The sequence below is a fragment of the Pongo pygmaeus genome, chromosome 8, assembly GCF_028885625.2.
Source record: "Pongo pygmaeus isolate AG05252 chromosome 8, NHGRI_mPonPyg2-v2.0_pri, whole genome shotgun sequence".
Classification (NCBI taxonomy): domain Eukaryota; kingdom Metazoa; phylum Chordata; class Mammalia; order Primates; family Hominidae; genus Pongo; species Pongo pygmaeus.
The window spans coordinates 53,564,727-53,585,315 of record NC_072381.2 but is presented as its reverse complement, the minus strand read 5'-3'; the positions used below and the strand labels follow the sequence as shown (position 1 = coordinate 53,585,315).

The following is a 20,589-nucleotide window of genomic DNA, read 5'->3' as shown; positions in this document are numbered from 1 at the left end:
GCACAATGAATCACTTTTGCAAATAAGAGGTCTCTCTGGCCATGTTCTATGGAGCTATATCTATTTTTCTCCAAAGCACCCCAATGATTCTGAGGACTAAGGCTTTGGTGGTCCTGTGCTCTCCCCATACCAAACACAGCCACTTACCGAAGTAACACTTTGAGCAGCAGAGGATAGCCCTCTGAACTCTCAAACTCCAGGAACAGAGCCGAGGAGACTGGATAGGAGTCCTTCACGAATCCCAAGATCAGGCTTACAGCCTCGCTCACCTCAGGGGCAGGGAGAGTGTCCGTGAGCCTGCAGAGGTTCTGGAGGGAGAGCCTGACACAGTCTGTGGCTGCAGGAGGGAAGCACAGGAGAGACCTGCTGAGCTTAGAAGCAAGAGCTTTCCTGCCATCGTCCACCTACCTCCCCTACTCCAAACAACATGTCAAGACATGTATGGGAATTAATCCAAAACATGTTCTGCTAGCTCTTGGATCAGGAAGACTACCCCAGAGAAAGTGCCATCCTGACAGCTGCACTCTGCAAGCCCAGCAGGTGACACAGGAGAGGAAGGCAGCCCCTCAGCCCTCTGTCCCTAATTCTCAGCAAGAGGGAGAGTCCAGGTCCATTAGGTAGTGAGATGTAAAATGCAAACCTGAGCTCATCTCAGACCTTAAGGAGGCAATGCTGGAGCTGAGCAGAAATTAGCTTGATGAAAAGTGAAGGGGAGGATGTATGAACATGTGAGGAGGCAGAGGGTAAAAAGATGGGGTGCTTTGGATACTGAAGAAGCCAGGGGATTGGAACACTGAAGTGTGGCCCATGGAGAGGAAGGAGGGTATGGCCCATTCCTAGGGGGCAGGCCATGGGGCTTACTGGCTACCCCACCAGAGTGGTGCAGAGCCAGGGGAAGATTTGAGTCTGAAGAGAGAGGTCCTCAGATTTGCATTTGGATGGGTCACTGTTTTTAGAAATCTCTCATCAAAAGAAGCCTCTTCTGAGTGCTGGGGAAGCCAATCCAGTGGATCAGAGAAAGTACCTATGAGAGCTTGAGATAATGCAAGCTCAGCCTCTCAGCTGCGAGGACTCAGAAGAGCCGCAAAGAATCACAACAATCCAATAAGATCAGCAGTATTATTATCCCCATTTTACGGATGAGAGAACTGAGGCACCCCAGTGGTTAAGTGCCTGAGATCATTCAGCTATGAGGACAGAGCCGGAGTCCAGTCCTGGCTGTCTGGCTCCAGAGTCTTTGGCCTTAACCCCTACACATAGTTCCCAGTGTATAAATGAGGGTGCTGGAATCAGGCATCTTTAAGTTTGAAAGTGCAATCTCTTCCTCACTAGGTGAATAGCCTTGAAAAATTATTCTACTAGTCTTAATGTCTATTTTCCCCATTCTAAAATGGCATTAATAGCTATCTCAAAGAAACAAGCAAGATAATGTACAAAGGGGCCCAGCACAGTGTCTGATAGGTAGTATGTGCACAGTGAGATCCTCTTTCCCTGCTTTCTCCAATGGAGCAGCAAAATGAACAAGAAAAGCACTTTCATGAAGGGAGCCAAGCCATGTAGAATTATCTGCCGGACATGGCTGCTCATTCATCTCTTCTTTGGTCCCAAAATTCTGTAAGAGGCTGCAAGAGCATCCCAGGTCTCATTGTAGAAAGTGGGCCCTCAGCCTTTGCTCTGAGTTCAAGGGAAGCCCTTTCATGGCCCACAGCCCACATCTAATCTCCCGGGCCATACCCTGCAGGTACTGGATGATGCTGAGGTTCTGGGCCTTGGAGATTGCCCTTAGCACGCAGAAGGTGGGTTCCTTCCAGAAGCAGCAGCTGTGCTCCCGAAGGCAGGTCGTGGCAATCAGCAGAGACTGCAGCTCACTTCCTGAGAGGAGTCCCTCCAGGCCCTGAGAGTCACTGCAAATATTGAGCAACATCTGAAAAATAAGAAGATAAACAGCCAAGGAGACCTGGTTAGGAAGTCTCCTTCCTCAGACGGATTTGTTCCCTACTTCTCTGGAGCACTGATGAGCATGTCTCAGTGAGAAGGACAGGATTGAATGGGGTCACCCTCTGTCCCAGACCAGCAGGGTCAACAGATCCCCCTAGGAAAAGGTGGCAGGGCCTGGGGCTCAAATCTGACCGCATCAACCCTATACAAGTAGTTGTTATCCCTTCCAAATCAGAATAATAAAGAAGTAATTGAATTTGTGTATTCTTAATGGGAATACCAGAAAATGTCACCCACAATTAAGGTATAGAATTAACAGAACCCTGTGCTATTTAAAAAGGGAAGTGTTTCAGAATTCCTTGTTGACACTCAGACTCTACTTCTCCATGAGACCACAAGAGTCAGCGTAAAACTTCCTAACTGGGTTCTTTGTTCCCGCCAATCCCCTTTCCTGATGGCTAACAGAGGGACTTGCAAAACCTGCCTCTCCACTTGGGATAAAATCCCACCACCATAGCATGGCCCATAGCATGCTGCATGGACTAGCACTGCCTTCTCACTCACTTTATCCACTGCAGCTCCCCCCTGGGCTCTTGGTGGTCCAATAGGACCTGCTGCCAGTGTGACAAATATTACAAGCTACTTCCATGGGAATTAAGGCATTTGCCCCTTCTAGTCTGATACAGAGAGAAGCTGGGCATCATGGACCACAGCTGTAGGTCCCATTTCCCTGCCTCCCTTGCAGGTAAGTGTGGCCATGTGACCAAGATCTCACCTGTCCCTGGGCTTGCCTTGCCATTTCTCTGCTCCTCTCCACTTCCTTCACCCCACCAGGCCTGGCTACCTCCTCAAACCCTGACAGCCCTCAGCTCTCTGGTTAAATGCCATGCCCTCAGAATAGACTCCACCGATTCTCTCATACAAATAAGAGCCTCTTACCATCATCGCCCAGCACACTTTTGGCTTTACCTACAAGCACTTTAAAAATTGCTAACTACTGCACTCCAGCCTAGGCAACAGAGCAAAGCCCCATCTCTATTTTTTTAATTGCTAACAACACACTTATTCCTGGACTGTTTCCCCCTTGTTTGGCTTCTTCACCCTTCTGTCACCTCTCAAAGTGAAGCCCTATGCTTGCTGCAGCAACCATCTGTCTGCCATAGAGCTGCGCACAGTAGGGGCTCCGTATATTTTTGTGAAATGAAGTAACAGAAACCCTTGAGCAATGCAGGAATGGTCTATTCCCTGTGGCACACATTCTGTCCACATACCCAGAAGACCTCGAAGGCAGAACCTGCATTACTTCCCTTCAGGGCACCTAAAAGCCACACAGTAAACATTTGTGAAAGTGCCTGGTGCAGCGTCCTGGCCTCCAATTAGAATATGATTTATATACAAGCAGATGACACCTACATTTCCACAAATGCAGCTCAGGGGGTAACCCACTGTTAATGGAACCTGCCAGAACTCATGCGCTACCCTCTGGAAATGAGGAATGGGCTTGGGAATTCGTCTAATGTGGATGCCAATGTGGACATGTGTGTACCATGGACAGCTGCATTTGGGAATTCACTGAACAGTCACAAGCACCTGCTCTGTGTGAGACATTGCAGACACTGGACACACAGCGACGGGCCCCACAGTCCTTCGTATCCTCCTGGGCCACACCATCCTCCATACCCTCCCCTGCAAGCTCAGGGAGCAGGAAGGGTTATTTGGAGAGCTCAGTGTCTCAGAAGCTGAGAAAGCAGAAACTGCCCGGAAGTGGGCAGGGGAAGGAGGTGAGAAGTTAGTCCGTCAAAGAGAAGAGGAAAGATGAGGAATGACAGAAGAAAATTGCATTTGATGCTTAGAGGCCTGAGATGTCTTCTGAGAGGAAGGAAGAGGCACCGAGAACATGTAAACTCAAGTTTACTCAACGGTGCCAATCCCAGCCGCACCCAAGACTTCTATGACCCCAGACCCCATGCTCACTCACCATGCCTCAGTTTCTATGGACCCAGGATGACAACACTACTCACATCCTGGGATGGCAGACAGCACTCCTGGAGGTGACCCATGTGAGGCCGTGGCACAGGTGTGGGTACAAAGCTTATACTTAGAAAATTTTGGCTACTGTTTTGCTAGTGGGGCAGACTGTGCGGTGGCGGGGAGGGGAGGGGGAGGCTAGACCCTCTGGGAGAACAGAGGAGTTCAGGAACCAGGGCTGAGAAAGATAAAAGCATCTACGGGAAGCACTGGAGAGTCTGTCCCCGAAGTGAGGTTTTGACCCAGGGAGTTGGAGGCCCTCCTCGAACTCACCTGCACGAACATCTTTTGAACTTGAAGATCACTCTCAAAAAGCTCATCTTTGTCCAGAGGAAAGACAAAGAAGAGGTAAAGGCACTGTAGGAGCAGGGCTGGAAGCCCAGACTCAGCAACCCTGCCCAGCGTCTCCTGAAAGAGAAGAGCACATGTGACCTCGGGCAGCAAGGCAGCAGAAGCAGGTCAGCCCAGATCCAGGATCAGGCCCCTGCAGCCATTTCAATGAGGCCATGGGACAGTCCCTCTGGGCTTCAGTCCTCAAGTGTGAAATGCTGACAACCAGAGGATGCACCTAGGGTGGCTGTGAAGATTAAGTTTACATAAAGTGCTTACTATGTACTCTATAGCTCCTTTATAAGATTCATAGATAGAAGGAAGGAAAAAAGGGAGGGAGAGAGGGAGGGAGAGAGGGAGGGAGGGTGGAAAGGAGGGAAAAGGGGAGGGACTGTAGAAATTAGAATATAAAGGCTTCCTAACAAATCATACTGTGTGACTGTGGTCCAGGGCCTCATGATTAGGAAGGGAAAGCAGTCCAGAGGTGAGGCTGATAATATGTGTGTGAACAACAATGGTGAGGACCTGATCAGGCCCCTCCCCAACCTCTCACTAGATCCCAGACAGATCTCGTCAAGGTCCAAACAGTACAATAGGTGATGACTGACAGTCAGACAGCCAGCAACTCAACTAAACAGCTCAGGGCTGCCAGACAGAGGCCAAGAGGACAGGAAGTCTGCAGAGATGGAGACCAGCCTGCCAGGAGCTTCCTGGGGTCTTTCTTCCTGGGGCTTTGCCTGCAGCTCCACCAGCATTACTGCACCTGCACCCTCTGTGTGTGCATGTGCACGCGCGCATGTGTGTGTGTGCACAATGATTCATGTGTGCATGTGTGTGTGCACGTGTGTGTGTGCATGCACACATGTGAACACCTGTGGGGTCAACCTATGGAATGCTGTCTATGCAACTTCCCATTCCACTGGTTAACCTGACAGACATGATGGGGAAGTCAGAGAAAGAGAAGGACGAATGTACAGTCTGGGCCAGGATCAGGACTAGATGCAGGCTGCTGGTCCTAGCCTTGGCCAGAAAGGTTTACAGTGCAAGGAACTGTCTTCCTTGTATTTGACACCTTGTTAACCCTGACTTCCTCAGGGCAGCTCTCCCTGTCCTTCCCCTACCTCACTCCCAATGCACCATGCACAGGCAGTGAAAAACAAGCCCTTAGGTTAATGTGTCACCACTTAGACTGCAGAGAGTCCTTCCCCAGGGGCACATGTGATGAGCCCTCGTGCTGTGCTTCAGGCCACTGTGCCTGACAGTGATGCAGGCAGTTCACCTGAAGAAGAGTCAGGAAGTCCTCCCTTCAGTTAACTTCCCAGGTCAGGTACCTCCCCCTGGCCCCAGACAAGGGCTGCGTGATGTGCTCCTATCATCCTTCCAAGCATGACTGCAAATGCCCATCTCATGTCTGGGTTCATCTAGTGAAGCAGCTTTGGAACTGGGTAGCAGGTAGAAGCTGGAAGAATTTGGAGAAGTTACACTGAGGGCAGCAGCCACCCTGGTTCCCTGCTGTATTCCTGGCATGCGGTGGGTATGGGTGGGAAGGGAAGAAAGAGGAGAGCCCTCATCTCTGGGCGAGGACAAGACAAGTACCTACAGGGAATGTTGTTCAGGCTGACTCTAACAGGAAGAAATAAAGAACAGTGGCTCAGAGCATGGGTTCTAGAATCAGACAGACTGCAGGCGCACAGCGTAGGTAAGCCTGCATTCTCATCACTCACTGGCATCACCGTGATCTGACTCATAGGGTCCTTGGGAGGATTAACTGACGATGTCTGGGACACACCCAGCCTTGCCCCACAGGTAGGAAGTAGTCAATAAACATCAGCCGTTATCAATCCCACACTAACCCCAGAAGAGAGGCATTATTATCCCCAATCCTAAAATTAGAAATGCAACCAAGGGGCAGAAAGGTAAAGCAATCTGGCCACAGCTACACACAGCTTGTCAACTGGGAAGGTGGGAATTTCAGACTCTGAAGTCCATGTTCTACACCAGAAGGGGAGGAGGGAGGAGAAATAATAAACCTGTTTTATGAAACGAATGACACTCTTGGGACATGCCACCACCCTGTGCTGGACCTCCCTCTGCACCTGGATGAGCAGTGCCCAGGGCAGAGGCTGATGGTCTGAAACTTACCGAGTCTGTCCCCGTGAGCACATACGCTGACTTCAGGAGCAAGTAGCCATCCTGATCCATGTCCCCCTTCCACCACAGCAACTGTCCAGCCGCCAACCGAGCTTGCTCTGGAAGAAAGTGTCACCAGCAGGGCATACAGCGACCTGCCCACTCAGCTTCCCCTCCATCCAGGGCCCCCTCTTCCCAGGAGATGTTCCTGAGCATCTGTGGAGGACTTTGGCATCTTGCCTACACATCCTCAAGGCCACCTGCATCTCTACTAAACGCTCCACACCCTGCCAGACTAATCTCCTTGGAAGACAGCGTTTTTCGTGCCACCATCCCTGTTTAGCAACCATCTGTGGTTCCTGATTGCCAATGAGTAAAAACAAGCTAATTGGCTATCAGACTCCCCAAAATCCAGAATCTTCCCCTACTTCCTGGATCACACAGTTCCTTATGTTGCAAGAATTCCTGAAATCTACACCATGCTGAGCAATTTCTTCCCCTTAGAATTTCCTCCCGACCCTTGGCCCTCAGCCACTGTGAAATTCTGCCCTGCCTCCAGGGACCAGCGCACATGAGGGGAAGAATGCAAGTCAGGAGGCCCCACAAGAGACGCACACTTTGGCCTCTGTGTCTTTTCAGGACCAAGAGCTCCACTGAACACACAGGTGCATCTTCAATCCTAGCACTTCCTCCCAGAGACCGTGGTCCCCTGTGTGTTCTGTGTGTGTGTCCGTGTTGCAGTGTGTCTGTGTGTGTGTGCCTATGTGTATCTCTGTGTGTAGTGTGTTCTGGGTGTGTCTGCATGTGTAGAGTGTGTGTCTGTGTGTAGTTTCTGTGAGTAGTCTCTGTATGTGTCTGTGTGTAGTGTGTGTGTCTGTGTGTGTAGTGTATGTGTATGTGTCTCTGTATCTCTGTGTGTCTGTGTGTATCTGTGTATAACATCTGTGTGTAGTGTCTGTGTGTGTATAGCATCTGTGTGTAGTGTGTCTATGTGTGTCCGTGTATAATGTATTATGTGCAGTGTGTGTGTTTGTCTATGTCTGTGTCCCAGGAGCAGCAGGACTCCCCGACCCCTCTTCCCTCCTCCTGCATTTCCCTTGTTCCCCAAGGCACTCAGTGGCAGAGTGGGGCCTACTTCTCTTTGGCAGGCAACACTGTAGCTCCATGCAAAAGCAGAGGGGGGCCTGAGAGGCCTGGGAGGGTGTGCGGGGCTGCACTGCTCTCTGTAGAGGGTCTGCCAGCACCTCCGTGCTCTTACCTGCAGGCTTCCCCACAAGGGCCTGCTGGAGTTGCTGGGCAAGCTGGTCAGACACGTCTTCAGCCAGCCTTTGGAGACTGGGAAAGCAGATGATCCCCACGGAGTGTTCCCAGGCCTGAAGCAACAGACGGGACTTGGTCAGAGATAGCAATGCCACAAGCAGGGCATGAGCACCACCCGCCATGCCACCCTTCACCAGCCCAAGCTGACAGCTCGACTTCCTTTCCCAGGTGCATGCAAAAGGCCACCATGTCACCCACCCTCACAGCTTCAACCACCATCCCTACACCAACACCTCCAGATTCTCTAACTGCCCAGACATCCACCTGAACATGAGCCCCTAAGACGTCAAACACACAGAGCCCAGTCCACCGCCTTCCCCACAGCCTGCTGCATCTGGCGTCAGTGGATGGCCCTGCCAGGTGCCCGCTGCCCCCATAGGAGCACCAGGAGTGCCTCTCCAGGTTTCTCCTTTCCTCAGCCCTCACCCAGCCCCTCCTGTTGCTTCTCATTTACAGTTTCAAATCCTGTACAGATATCCCAATTTTAGTCATTTGATCATTTCCCTTAGATAAATTCCAAAAAGTGGGATTGCAAGTTAAAGAGTGTGCTTTTATTTTCTAGCGCTTTAGTACATATTACTAACTCGGCTTCCAGACAAAGTTAACCAGATTAGACTCTCCAGGCCTCCCGTGAGCAGACAGATTTCTCTACACCCTCGGCAACACTAAGCATCACTGTGCTCTCTCATCCTTAATGAAAAACTTCAGAAGCGAAAAAATATCTCATCTCAATGGCAGCCTTTTGATTCCTAGGGTGGATAACCTCTTTTCATGTTTCTTGATTGCCTGTTTCTATTCTTACCCTATTACTTTATTAGGGATTTTACCATTATTTATTTAAAAGAGCTCTTTGTATATAAAAAATGTTAGATGGGCCATAATATAACTGCAGTTATTTTGAGTTTGTCATTTTGTCTTTTAATTTGTTATTGTTTGGTTTTGCTATACAGAAATCTGAAATTCCTATGAAATCAAATTTCTCAATCTATTCTTAAATTTTCTGGCTTTAGTTCCGGGCTTAAAAAATTCTTCTCCAGTCCAAGTTGTTGTTTTTAATCTCCTCTTTTTCAATTTCCTTAAAATTCTTTCTTATCTCCCCCTTCGGTATTTCTATCCCACCTGATCACCTTTTTCTGCAGACTTTTCCCCTTATTATTTAGGATACTATTTAGTAGAAGTCACGAGTTTTAAAATTCTGTTTGGAATGCCAGACTTATTTCAGAATTCCCTCCCTATTTGTGTAGCAGCCCTGTTCGTAAGTCCGCTTTTCATCCAAGTCTTTGGGCAGATGGCCTCTTCTCTTTGTTCTACTGTGTTGTAGAACTGGCTAAGTAGGACTGACTAAGTTTCCTAGTCCTGCGATGAGAAGGGCTCGTTGCAGACCAATGGCCAGAGTGGAGGGACTGCCCTAGGTCCAGGACTTGAGTTCTTGAGAGATTCCCTGTGCCTGGTTCCCACCAGGAAGGTCAACTGCTGTGCACATTCTGGGCATCCGTGGCCTCCATGGAAGGCAGTTTTGCTGCCCTGCTTCCACTCAGCACCACCCACCCGTCTACTTTCACTTAAGCTCCTTGCTCAAAGACCTGAATGAGTTCTTTTTTAACCTGAGCTCTTCCATCTAGGAAAGATAAGGAGGGCTTCAAAATCCAAGAGGAAAAACATTTTTAATGTGTGTCTTGCTGTGGCATTATGTTTGTTAAAACATAAAAGCCTTCAAAAATCTTCCCTGTATTAAAAGATACTATAAACAAAGTGAAAAGGCAAGCCACAAATTGGGAGAAAATATTCACAATGTGTGCCACTGACAGAGGATTAGTATCCAGACTCCTAAAAATAGATAAGAAAAAAGCAAACAACCTGCTTTTTAAAAAAAGAACAAAATAGACAACTGAAAAAAAAGATCATTTATGTAAGATAAAATAACAAATTATTAATGATCCATAAAGTGCACATTGAAACCTCAATATTTTATATGTTTTGGGTTGGCAAAAATGAAATACCTGACAATACCAAACGTAGGAGAATGCGGGGGGGATCACAGGAACCCCCATGTGCTACTGACAGAGTATTGATTGGAAGAACCCTTTCAAGAAGGGTTTAACCTGATCCAATAAAGTTATAGGGGCACACACTCTACCACCTGGCAATTTCACTCCTAGGTATATTCCCTAAAGAAATGCTGGCACATGTACTGGACAGGAAATATTTGTCTGGCAGTATTTGTGGCTGTGAAAAACTAGGTGAAAAAAAATACTGAATATGCATTGATAAGACAATGAATAATTTGTGGTATATTTATATAATAGGATACTATATAGTACTGAAAAAGAAATAGAGCTAGATGCATCAACATGGATGAATCCTAGAAATAGAATGTTGAGTGGAAAAAGCAAGTTGTAAAAGTATGTTACAGTAAGAGTCTATAAAACCTATAAGACTAGATTGCATGTTACTGATGGCCATATATGTAGCTAACAGAAGTGAACATCCACTCAAGGAATGAGGCACCCCAAATTCAAGAGAGAGAACCCCATTGGAGGAAAAGGGAGGGGAATGAGCTGTAGAATGTGTACACAGGGAGCTTGGTTTACCTGAAATGTTTTATTTATTATATACTGGTTTGTGAGTACTCATGTGTTTTGAGCAAAATTCTGTATGGATCTGAATTTTTTCTACTATATAAATAGACTTGGTTGGTATTTGCTTATGTAAATTTTTTTAAAGTAGCAGGGTAGAACTTTGCTAAAACAACCAAAATGCTAGATTACTGTTAAACACTGTTGGACATAGCAGACCTCCAACACATACTTGATAAGTGAATGAAACGAATATGAAACCCACAATACACAGTAACAATGACTAAATGTTTTGGGCCTCAGTGCCATGCCAAACACTTACACTATGCATTACATTTCCATGCATTAGCTTCACTAATCCTCACAACAAGCCTTTGAGGTTTGTACTATTATTATGCCCACTTTATAGAAATTGAGGCTTAGCTGGAGTTTAAGAAAAATCAGTTAAGTGGCAGAGTCAAGGTTTGAATTACTTCACACACGTGTTCACATACCCAAAGTAGCATTCACACGTCTATGAAACTTATAGCTGCCACCTGCAAGCCAACTGCCACTCAGACATGTTAATCCCTGGAGAGAAAAAGTCTGTCCTTTTGGCTTGGAATTTCTGTGGCAAGATGATTTCCCTCCCTAGAAATGAGAACTCTGCTACGACGTATTTCTAACAAATCCCTGCAACTCCTCCCTGCACTGACAAACCCCTCAAAGACCAATTTGCAGGCAGTTGACTCAGAAGCATCTATATCGTCTCTGGAGCAGTGGGACTCCAGGAGGCACTCCACAATAAAGCAAATTGGGCCACTGTGAGCTGAACAGTAATTGTACTCTGAGCCAGATCTCCCAAGGCCCAGACTCCTTCCTGGGACCTCGATGGGCACTTCTGGAAGCTGCGTTAACTCTTTCAGGCCACCGGGGTGCTGTTTGATGCACAGAGCCAATCATTTACTGAATGGTACCATGGGGACCCCAAAGAGTTAAGGCAGCTTCCAAAAGGCCCTAATTTTTTCCCAAACTGGGACTTACATGCTGGGAGAATATTGCTCAATATTTTAAAAAACTTTTATTTGCTAACATTATCTAAGCTGCACCATCATGCCTCATGGCTGTCCCTTCACATGGAAAAAAGAGAAAGAAAATGATGCTCTGGTCTCCAAAGGAAAATAAAGAATGGCTAAGCTCTAGGGGAGAAGAGAGGAAAAACCCAGCTTTTGAATGACAAAGAGAACATGGTTGGTATTCCAGCATGAACAAAATGTCATTATTACTCCATTACTGCAGAGTTTGGCGGTTTGTCTTTAAGTGAACTCAAAACATTTCTGAGACTTTGCATGAAGTTTCCCAGGGAGTGTGATGCAGTGGACCCTCTCTTCTGTTAAAAAAAAAATGGTGCATCAAAACTTTGCTAAAAAGTGTTATTTCCCCAAGATGGGAATAAACCATCTTGCAGGTCCCACTCCAAGATGGGGTAGAGTCAGGAGTGGACAAAGAGGAGGGCTTACCCTTACTCTCCCTGCTGGACACCACACCTAAAAATAATTGTTGGTGGCCGGGCATGGTGGCTCACACCTGTAATCCCAGCACTTTGGGAGGCCAAGGCAGGTGGATCACGAGGTCAGAAGATTGAGACCATCCTGGCTAACACGGTGAAACCCCGTCTCTACTAAAAATACAAAAAAAAAAGAAAAAAAATTAGCCAGGAATGGTGGCGGGCGCCTGTAGTCCCAGCTACTCAGGAGGCTGAGGCAGGAGAATGCGTGAACCTGGGAGGCGGAGCTTGCAGTGAGCCGAGATCAGGCCACTGCACTCGAGCCTGGGATGGAGAGTGAGACTCCATCTCAAAAAATAAAAAAATAAAAAAATAATTCTTGGTCATCTTTGCTATTTTATTTAATGGTGTTTATCTTTCTTCAATTATCAGTTAGATCCACACTTGGTTTTGACAAGAATGATCAATCATACTCTACATCATAAACTCTGCACCTTTGGCTGAGTAGTCAGCCTAGGAATGTGCACATATGCACACACACAAACACCAAAATACACTCACCTCTAAATACAACTAAGTTAGTGTTCATTTCAATCCCTTCATACTAGGAAATGGATGTATTCCTTCTTATGTTACCCACTTTTCCAGTTACCTTTTGTGCATGACAAAACACCCCTAAATTCAGTGGTTTAAAATAATAGCAATCATTTACTTTTCTCATGGATCTGCAATGTGGGCAGGGCTCAGCAGGGACACCTTTTCTGTGCTCCATTCTGCTATGGCAGCTAATGGGAGCTAAGAGATCCACTTCCAAGATTGTGGGTGTGCTCACAGGGCTGACAAGATGGTGCTGGCAGTCAGCAGCAAGTGCAACCTCAAGGGCAGGGCCTTGGATCCTCTCCACACAGGTGTTCACTCAGAACTACTTGGGCTTCCTTACAACATGGCAGCTAGATTCTAGGAGTGAGTATGCCAAGTGAGAGGCAGAAGAAGCTGTGAGCCTCTTGAGGCCTATGCCTGGAAATGTCTCTTCTGCCCTGTTCCATTAGCCCAGTCAATACAAATCCATCTAGATTCAAGGGGAAGGGATAAAGATCCCACCTCTTGAAGGGAGGAGTGTGAGCCCATTCACAGCACCTCTAATCTACCACATCCACATATTTCCCTTTTCTCCAACGTGGTCCCACCTCCCAAGTTGTCTATCTCAGACACTGATAGATTTTGCATTAATTGCTGAGGATTCTCTATTTTACTTTCTGCTTTCTCTCAAAGTCCACATTCTATGAATAAACCTCAGTGGCTACTTCTGTAGCTCTAGATTTCCCTATTTCTATTATTACAGGATATCTCTGTGCAAAATGAGGACCTCAAGTGCTTTTCTTCCCCCAAAACCAGCACCTTCCCATGATTGCTAGAAGAAAATCTTCTTCCCTTGGTGTGAGATCATACGATGGGAAAGGTTCTGAAAAGACCAAACCCCAAGGCTCTTGGCAGGAAAAGAACAACAGCCTATTGAGTCTTTCTTAAAAACACTACCCTGCACACCACAGAAGTCATTGCCTCTGTGTTGCTTCCATGTGATGAAATAAAACTTCCTCCTTATCTGCAACATCCTAGAGTCAGCAATCTAAACATACTATGTGTTGGGGTGACATTCTTTTTGAGCCCAAGGAAAAGGTAAGGTCTTAGCCAGACAAAGCCATTGTCCAGTGAGTCATGAAATAAGGAAAGACAAACCAGATCTGCCCTATCCTAGGAACCCCAGCACTGAGCAAGGACATCCAGTGGTTAATAATGCAGACCTACAACAGACTGCTCTGGTGACATTTTGCTACCAGCTGACAATTGGGTGACTTTGGCCAAGTTATGCAACATCCCTAAACCTCTCTTTCCTCATCTATAAAGCTGGGATAAAAATACTACCTACCTCACAGCGTTATTGTGAGGACATGTAAACACTGAACAGAATGTCTGGCTAGCTAGTTAGAACCTGTAGGATATTACCTAGCTAGCATCAGTGAAAGCAACTGCTCTCCTGGGCATCAGGGTGCCTGAGTTTAAGTCTTGGCTCTGCCCCTTGCTAGTGTTGGAACCTAGGGCATCATTTCATCTCTTAGTCTCATTTCTAATATACATGTTGCTTAGCACAGGTCAAAGAAAGAATAGAGTGATATTAAAAAGAAATAAAAGAAAAGGGGGAAAGGCTAGGTTGGAAGGATCTAACCCTAGATCAGGACTGAAACATCCTTCAACTTGCCGTGGCTAAGAACTCTTTGACCTAACAAGAGGAATGAGGAACCCTAGGTGAAGAGGGAGCCTGCTGTTCTGGGTGAGAATCCCATTTCTCACTCCTCCCCTCAGGGCAGCTCCCTTTTTGGGTTCCAGTTTGTTGAGATTCCATTAGGCTCTTCCTTATTACCTAGACAATAGCCAAAATATTGAGTGGGTTAGCACCCCTGCAGCCACTCTTCAACTCAAGAGGCAGTGGGGGCTGGGATTCACTGTACCGCAAACCAAGCCCACCTTTGTACTTGCCTAGCAGTTACTGCAGATTCAAGTATAAACAAAGACAGGGATAGGGGAAAGTTCAGTGCTGTGTGTTTGGAGGAGTCAGATATGGAAGAAAACCAAACAGGCTAACTGGAAGTTCTTCTCTGGGAAGAAGATGCCAAAGAAGTAGCTCTGAGGGAGTCTGATGCACAAGACAATGCCCATTGTCAAACCTCAAGACTCACAAGGTTGAAGCTACCAGGTGACAGCAACTTAGGAGAGGCACACACAGCTGTCAACCTGATCACCCAGCCCCAGCTACAACATAGATCACCCCTTCCATGCAGAGTCTGACCAACAAAGAGGCTGGGGGTTAGTCAGACAAGACCCCACACCCCAGGGACATGGCCTTTCCAAGCAGAAGTGACAATTCAGAATCCCTTGTGTGCATTGCTTTGGAACAAAGAATATTCCAAATAATCTTAATTAATTTTCTTTGGGCCAAAATGAAGACAGTCATGTATAGAGTTGAGCTCCATCACACATGGGAGTTCGGGACTCTTTTGTTTGTACTCAGGAGTCTCAGAGCCCAGGCAGAGTATGATTTCCATGACAACCAATACATGCATAAGGCTTTGATGTTAACAGCCACAGTCCAGGAGAAGTGGCATAACATTTTAGGTTCTGTTATTTCCAAGGGGGAACTTCATGGAAAACCTTAAAGAACACTGCTTTGTGGTTATAAAATTCAGAACAGAGTGGTTACAAGCTTATCTTCTTACACAAGGGCCTATATTCCAGTAAATATTCTCAGGCTTCATCTCAGGTTAGATTTGATCTGCACTACACCTGAGAAAAATCTCCCATCTTCCCCACCTTTCTTTCTACCACCAACTCTTAATTAAGAAGGCTAAGCACTCTGGCTCTGGCAGGGTTTTATTAGTCAGTCAGAACATAATAGAAACAATGTTTCGTAGGCATGTAGGACTTAATAAAATAATATCAATATTAAGAAAATTATGAGAAGCCTATAACATTCTGCCTCTACAGGGTTTGCCAGAGGTGGGCTCCAGGGATCCAGAGTAGCAGATTGTGTCAGCAGTTTAGGGAATCCTGGCGACAGGAATCTCAAAGGCTTCAGTCCATGTGCAGTAAGTACGCTGGAGGCTGGTGGAAAAGTAATGGGAATAATGTCTACTTTCCATGAGCTGTGGACTTTATAATCATTGTCTTGTCTTACCCTCATGGTTTCTCATCGAAATGCTATTAATTCTACTTTATGGATAACTGAGGTTCAGCAATAGTTGGTAACTTGCTCAACGGCACACAACTAATAAATAAGTGATGCAGCCAGGACTTGAGCCTTGATCTGTTTGACTCGAAAGCCCACATGTTCAACAACAGGGCCATTATGCCTCCAATTATAGGGACAGGGTTTGGAAAACAAAGACCAGTATCAAGGTTCATTTATAATAGTAATACTTAAATATGGAGTCACAAGCTCACATGCCTGTACAGTGACATAACATTCATTAGTAATATGGGTTGGGTGAAAGATGTTGGAGTGAGCTCCGAGGTTAGCTGGGGAACCCCGTAACCCCTCCCATACAACCGTCAGTATTAGATCTACCAAAATTTTCAAGATAAATTAGAAATCTGATTTTCATATGAAAACTTTCCATTTTGAAAAAAATGGCCGCTAGTTCATTCTGAACCCCTGCAGGCCAAATGAAATACACAGTGTGCTACTCGATGCCCTCTGCTCTGGGCCACACTCACCATGAGGGTGGTGTGTCACCTCTGTCTTCTTCACTCCTATAGCCCAGGCCTTAGAACAGAGTATAGAAGCTTAATAAATACTGGTGCAACAAACAAATGAATTCTCCAATAAACAACAGGGAGGTGAAGAAGAATCAAGTCCTGGCTCTTGGGTTCAGAGTTCTTTCATCAGAGCCTGGGCTGCCCATGCAGGTGGGAAAGGTGTCACCGAGAACCAGCAGCTCAGTAATGGCTGAACTCATCCCCATCGCCAGTGACTTGCACTGGGGGCTGGGGACTGCTCACATTGTCCCTTCCATAAGGCAAAGTTGATCTGGGAACTGGGGTAAGACTGCCCCACCTCCCAGAATCTGGGGTTGTCAGGGCAGGCAGGGCTAGGACTGAGAATCTTTAGCTATCTTTCCTGATCTAGCCCTAGTTATGCAGTCTGTGAAATGAGATGAATGGGACTACAAGGCCAAAACATGGAGGAAAATGAATTAATGGACAGTGAGTTACTTGGCAACTGTTTAATGCTAAGTATGGAATGCATCCTATAAATGTGCTCCCAACAAGATTCTAAGTAATCTTTGGAAACTCTTAAATATTTCTGATGAATAAGTTAGAGGAAATATATTCACAAAGGCATTTACCAGTGAAAACATGCCAAAGCCTCCATCTGCCATAGTCTACTTTCAAACGTGAAAGGCAGCTCTTGTTCTATCTGCTTTGAATATTTTGTAGGTATACGCTTTTCAAAAATAACCCCAAATCCACAGTCAAGTAAACACTAAGTCCTCATAAAAAGTGCTTTCAATGCTACAACTAGACTTCAACTATAAGGCAGACCTCACTGGCAGGAGTATTGCTCCCAGATAACAAAGGAAATCCCTTGCAGCCAAGCTGTCACCAGCTGCCACTAGCTAGAGTGCAGACCCAGTAGATGGGCTGGTTTCCTTAGTGGAGCTGTGTCTGGGATGTGAGTGAAGCTCTGGTGCTTTCCACTGATTTTACCTCACTTTGCATTATTGTTACAATTTGATGCAAGATATTCTTGCTCTTCCAGGCCTTGGTGTTGGCATCCCTGGGGTGCAAGGTTGCCAGCCACCTGTGTGACTCTTGTGTCAGGACATACCATCCTCTCCTCCCTCCCAAAGAAGCTGGTCTTATTTCTAGCTCCCAAACTGGGTTTGTGATTGAACAATGTAACGTTTTTTAACTAAAGAGACAGTATTACTCAGAAGCTAACTGTCTGTCCTTTCTAAGTCCCTCCCCATCCTAGAAATGAGACTTTCTTGTCAACTTTGGCATGACACTCTCACTAGGGTCTCCCCAAAATTCATATAGTGACGTTTTAATCTCTAAGGTAATGGTGTCAGGAGATAGGGCCTTTGGAAAACAATTTGGCTCTACCTTTATGAATGGGATTAGTGCCCTTATAAAAGAAGCCTGAGGGAGGCCCCTCACCCCTTCCACTACATAAGGCCATGGCAAGAAGGCACCTTCTATGAGCCAGAAAGTAAGCTCTTACCAGACACTTAATGTGCCTTAATGTTGGACTTCCCAGGCTCCAAACTGTGAGAAATAAGTCTGTTGCATCTAAGCTACCCAGTTTAATGGCATTTTGTTATAGTGGCCCTAGCAGACTAAGACAACGCTCCCCTGAGCAACCAATCACAGTCCACTTGGGATGACATTAAAACCATCAACTTCACTATGCAATCATCCCAGAAGTGCCCAGAGCACCTATCACCTTACAGTTTCAAAAATAAGAACACTAACCTTTAGGAATAGGGGGAGAAGACTCAACAGGCTCTTCTGATGCTCAATGGGGCTCTTGTGAGTCAACTGCTGGTATTCCAGAAACTTCCTTTCCAGCATGTCCCAGAGAGCTGTGGGACTGGGGGACTGCCCTCCATGTGGGACATCAGGCTGCACAACTGCAAGTTGCCCTTCATTTTTGGAACCTGGATCTTCATTTCTGTCTTCAGCCTTTGAAAGATCTTCTGCCTCCATGCCGTGGCAAAGTAGATCTGAATTCAGAACAAATAGAAGTGAACACTCCTGTCACATCACTTCCTGATGATTCTGGCTGTGGATAAGGTACTGTACTCACTCAGCCCAGTTTCTATTGAAAATGGTTCCCCTAAGAATCTGAAACAGACTAAAATAAGGAAGACTTTTTAAAAAGGGGAGTCAGATTTAGATGTGATTAATACAAGTTCATAATCTAGTGTGTGCCCAGCACTGTGGGATCTTATACACAAGACTCAGACAGACTCTCCTACAGCCACACAGACAGATGGGTGCTCTTATTCTCTCTAGGTAAGTAAGGAAACTGGGCCAAAGGCATACAGGCAGCTAGACATCAAGTTGAAATGCAAACTTTCACACTAAAGCCTGTTTTGGGGCGGGGGGGGTGTTGTTTGTTTGTTTTTTCACTTGTTGCTGCTTCTCTTTTAAAACGCTGCATACACAAAAGAGATGTAAATAGTTCACTGGTATTTGTAGAGGCACATAGTTCTATATCTAGAACTTCCTTCTATGATGGGTCTCTAAAAATATCGAGTATTTTGTTCTCAAAATGACCCTTTAAGTCCCCAAGCTTACAAGAGCTCATCTCTAAGTGCACACAGGAGCAGTGTTTGCAAGTTGGGAACCTCAAGCCAGTAGGCACAAGAACAAAAACTTACGTGATGAAAACAGCCAAGGGCCAACTCACCAATAAGTGACCTCCCAAAGGTACACACCTTCAAAAGGTGTCGGTCAATTATGACTTACACCATAACATAGGACAGTTTATTGTTTGTTTGTCTGGAGTTCAGTAAACTCTAAGAAGGGACCAAAATGTTCAGGATCCCTGAATAAAAGCCCTCACCAAACTCAACATTACCACATAGGAAGCCATCCGGGTACCCAGCAGGCATTCAACAATCACAAAGTGGTGACCAGAGGGACATACAGAAGTGGGTTCCAGGTGTTTTGCTCTTGGCTACAGCAGTGGTGGGGTTACATCATGCTTTATTTTGAGCCCAAACACACATTCCTTGAAGGCTAGAATGGGGTTTAGCCACGTGTCACTGGCGAGGATAACCAGCCCTCTCTGAAACAGTCTCACTCTTTATGTGCAGAACCCAGCCTGTCCCTGGCTCCTTTTCAAGCACACAGACTGCTTACTCTCTGACTTTATTTTCAGGAATAATTTTCTTATTACAAAAGCCATGTCAGTTCATTGTCAAAAACCAGGAGGAAACAAAAAATCAGGAAGAACATAATGCTTGCCCATACCCAGAAAACATGACTGCTGACATTCCAGCTTCTATCTATGAATATATAGTTTAGTAAGAACACAATTATAATATTGTTGAAGCAAACTTTATTTATACTTTTGCTTTTGTTGGGCACTGGGATGGGGTTTTGTGGGGGATTAAGTTGTTTCTTTTGGGGGGCTAACTCTAAGGGGCAGGCGGTATGTGGAGTTGCTCACATCCCTTAGCCTTTTCCCTGATCTGGGTGGGCTCCTGTCTGGCTGTGTTCGTTTATTTCTTTATCACCAGGATCTCCATTCTCCATTCACATTCCCTGTGTCCCCACCCCACCCACACTCCCACTTGGTGAGTATGATTCCACCAGCATGGAACTTACAGAGTATGACACACAGCACCTGATTTCCATCCGCATACACTTAAGCTAGCGAATGCTCTTCTGCATCTTTTCTGCTCTTACTCTTTTACCCAGCATTATGTCTTCAGACTCCACCACGTGGCTCTGTGTTTGTCAAGTTCATTTCCTCTAACTGCTGCCTTGTGTTCCGAAGTGGGCATCACATGCCTATTTTACTTGTTGGCTTTCTCTGATAGATGGCTGGATTAGCCACAACATCCAGTCCTGCACACAGGGCTGGGGTGGACATTGCTGCGTGGGTCCCTTCACTGGGCTTTCATGACTGACTCTGGGTATGAAGGCAGGGGCAGCAGAACTGAGTCAAGGGAGTATGCCTGCTCAGTTCAACTAAGTTCCACCAACTAAGACGCCTCCAGAAAGCTGGCATCAGGCCATCTCCCCCACAGCATCTGAAGGCTCTTCAGTGACCTCATTACTACCCTGCTTGGCATCACCCGGCTTTCCAGTGTTTGCAATCTGATTGAAGGAAAGAGACCTTGCATTGTTATTTTAATTTGCATTTCGCTAAGTTACTAATGAGTATGAGCATCCCTTTACATGCCTGTTAGCCTTTTGGCATTTCTCCTCTGTGAATTAACTACTCATAACCTTTGCTTATTTTTTCCTTGCTTGTCTTTCTCTTGATGCTTCATGAGAGTATATTCTAGAAGCTGGTCCTTTGTTAGTTTTAAAAATTACAGATATCTTCTCTCAATCCATTTTTTAATAAATTAGTCCATAACTTTTTTGTAGTCAAAACAGCACATCATGAATATTTTCCACATCATTTAAGATTCTCAATGCCTTCATTCTTAATGGCTACATGGTGGCCATAGAGTAATGTTGCTTGTTTATTTAATAAGCCCTTAC

At 45.9% G+C, this 20,589-nt stretch overlaps 1 protein-coding gene across 4 annotated transcripts in view; it reads right to left on the bottom strand.

The window, feature by feature from the left end:
- Positions 1-20,589, bottom strand: part of WDFY4 (WDFY family member 4) — a 297,400-nt gene that overhangs the window by 254,744 nt on the left and 22,067 nt on the right. For all 4 annotated transcript variants that reach the window (XM_054436992.2, XM_054436994.2, XM_054436995.2 and 1 more), the window contains exons 2-7: positions 17,839-18,089; positions 7,685-7,799; positions 6,439-6,545; positions 4,240-4,374; positions 1,735-1,924; positions 148-337 (exon numbers count right to left, since the gene is read on the bottom strand). In XM_054436992.2, coding sequence (XP_054292967.1) covers positions 148-337; positions 1,735-1,924; positions 4,240-4,374; positions 6,439-6,545; positions 7,685-7,799; positions 17,839-18,072 — 971 coding nt within the window. In that variant the 5' untranslated portion in view covers positions 18,073-18,089. The remainder of the gene's footprint in view (positions 1-147; positions 338-1,734; positions 1,925-4,239; positions 4,375-6,438; positions 6,546-7,684; positions 7,800-17,838; positions 18,090-20,589) is intronic.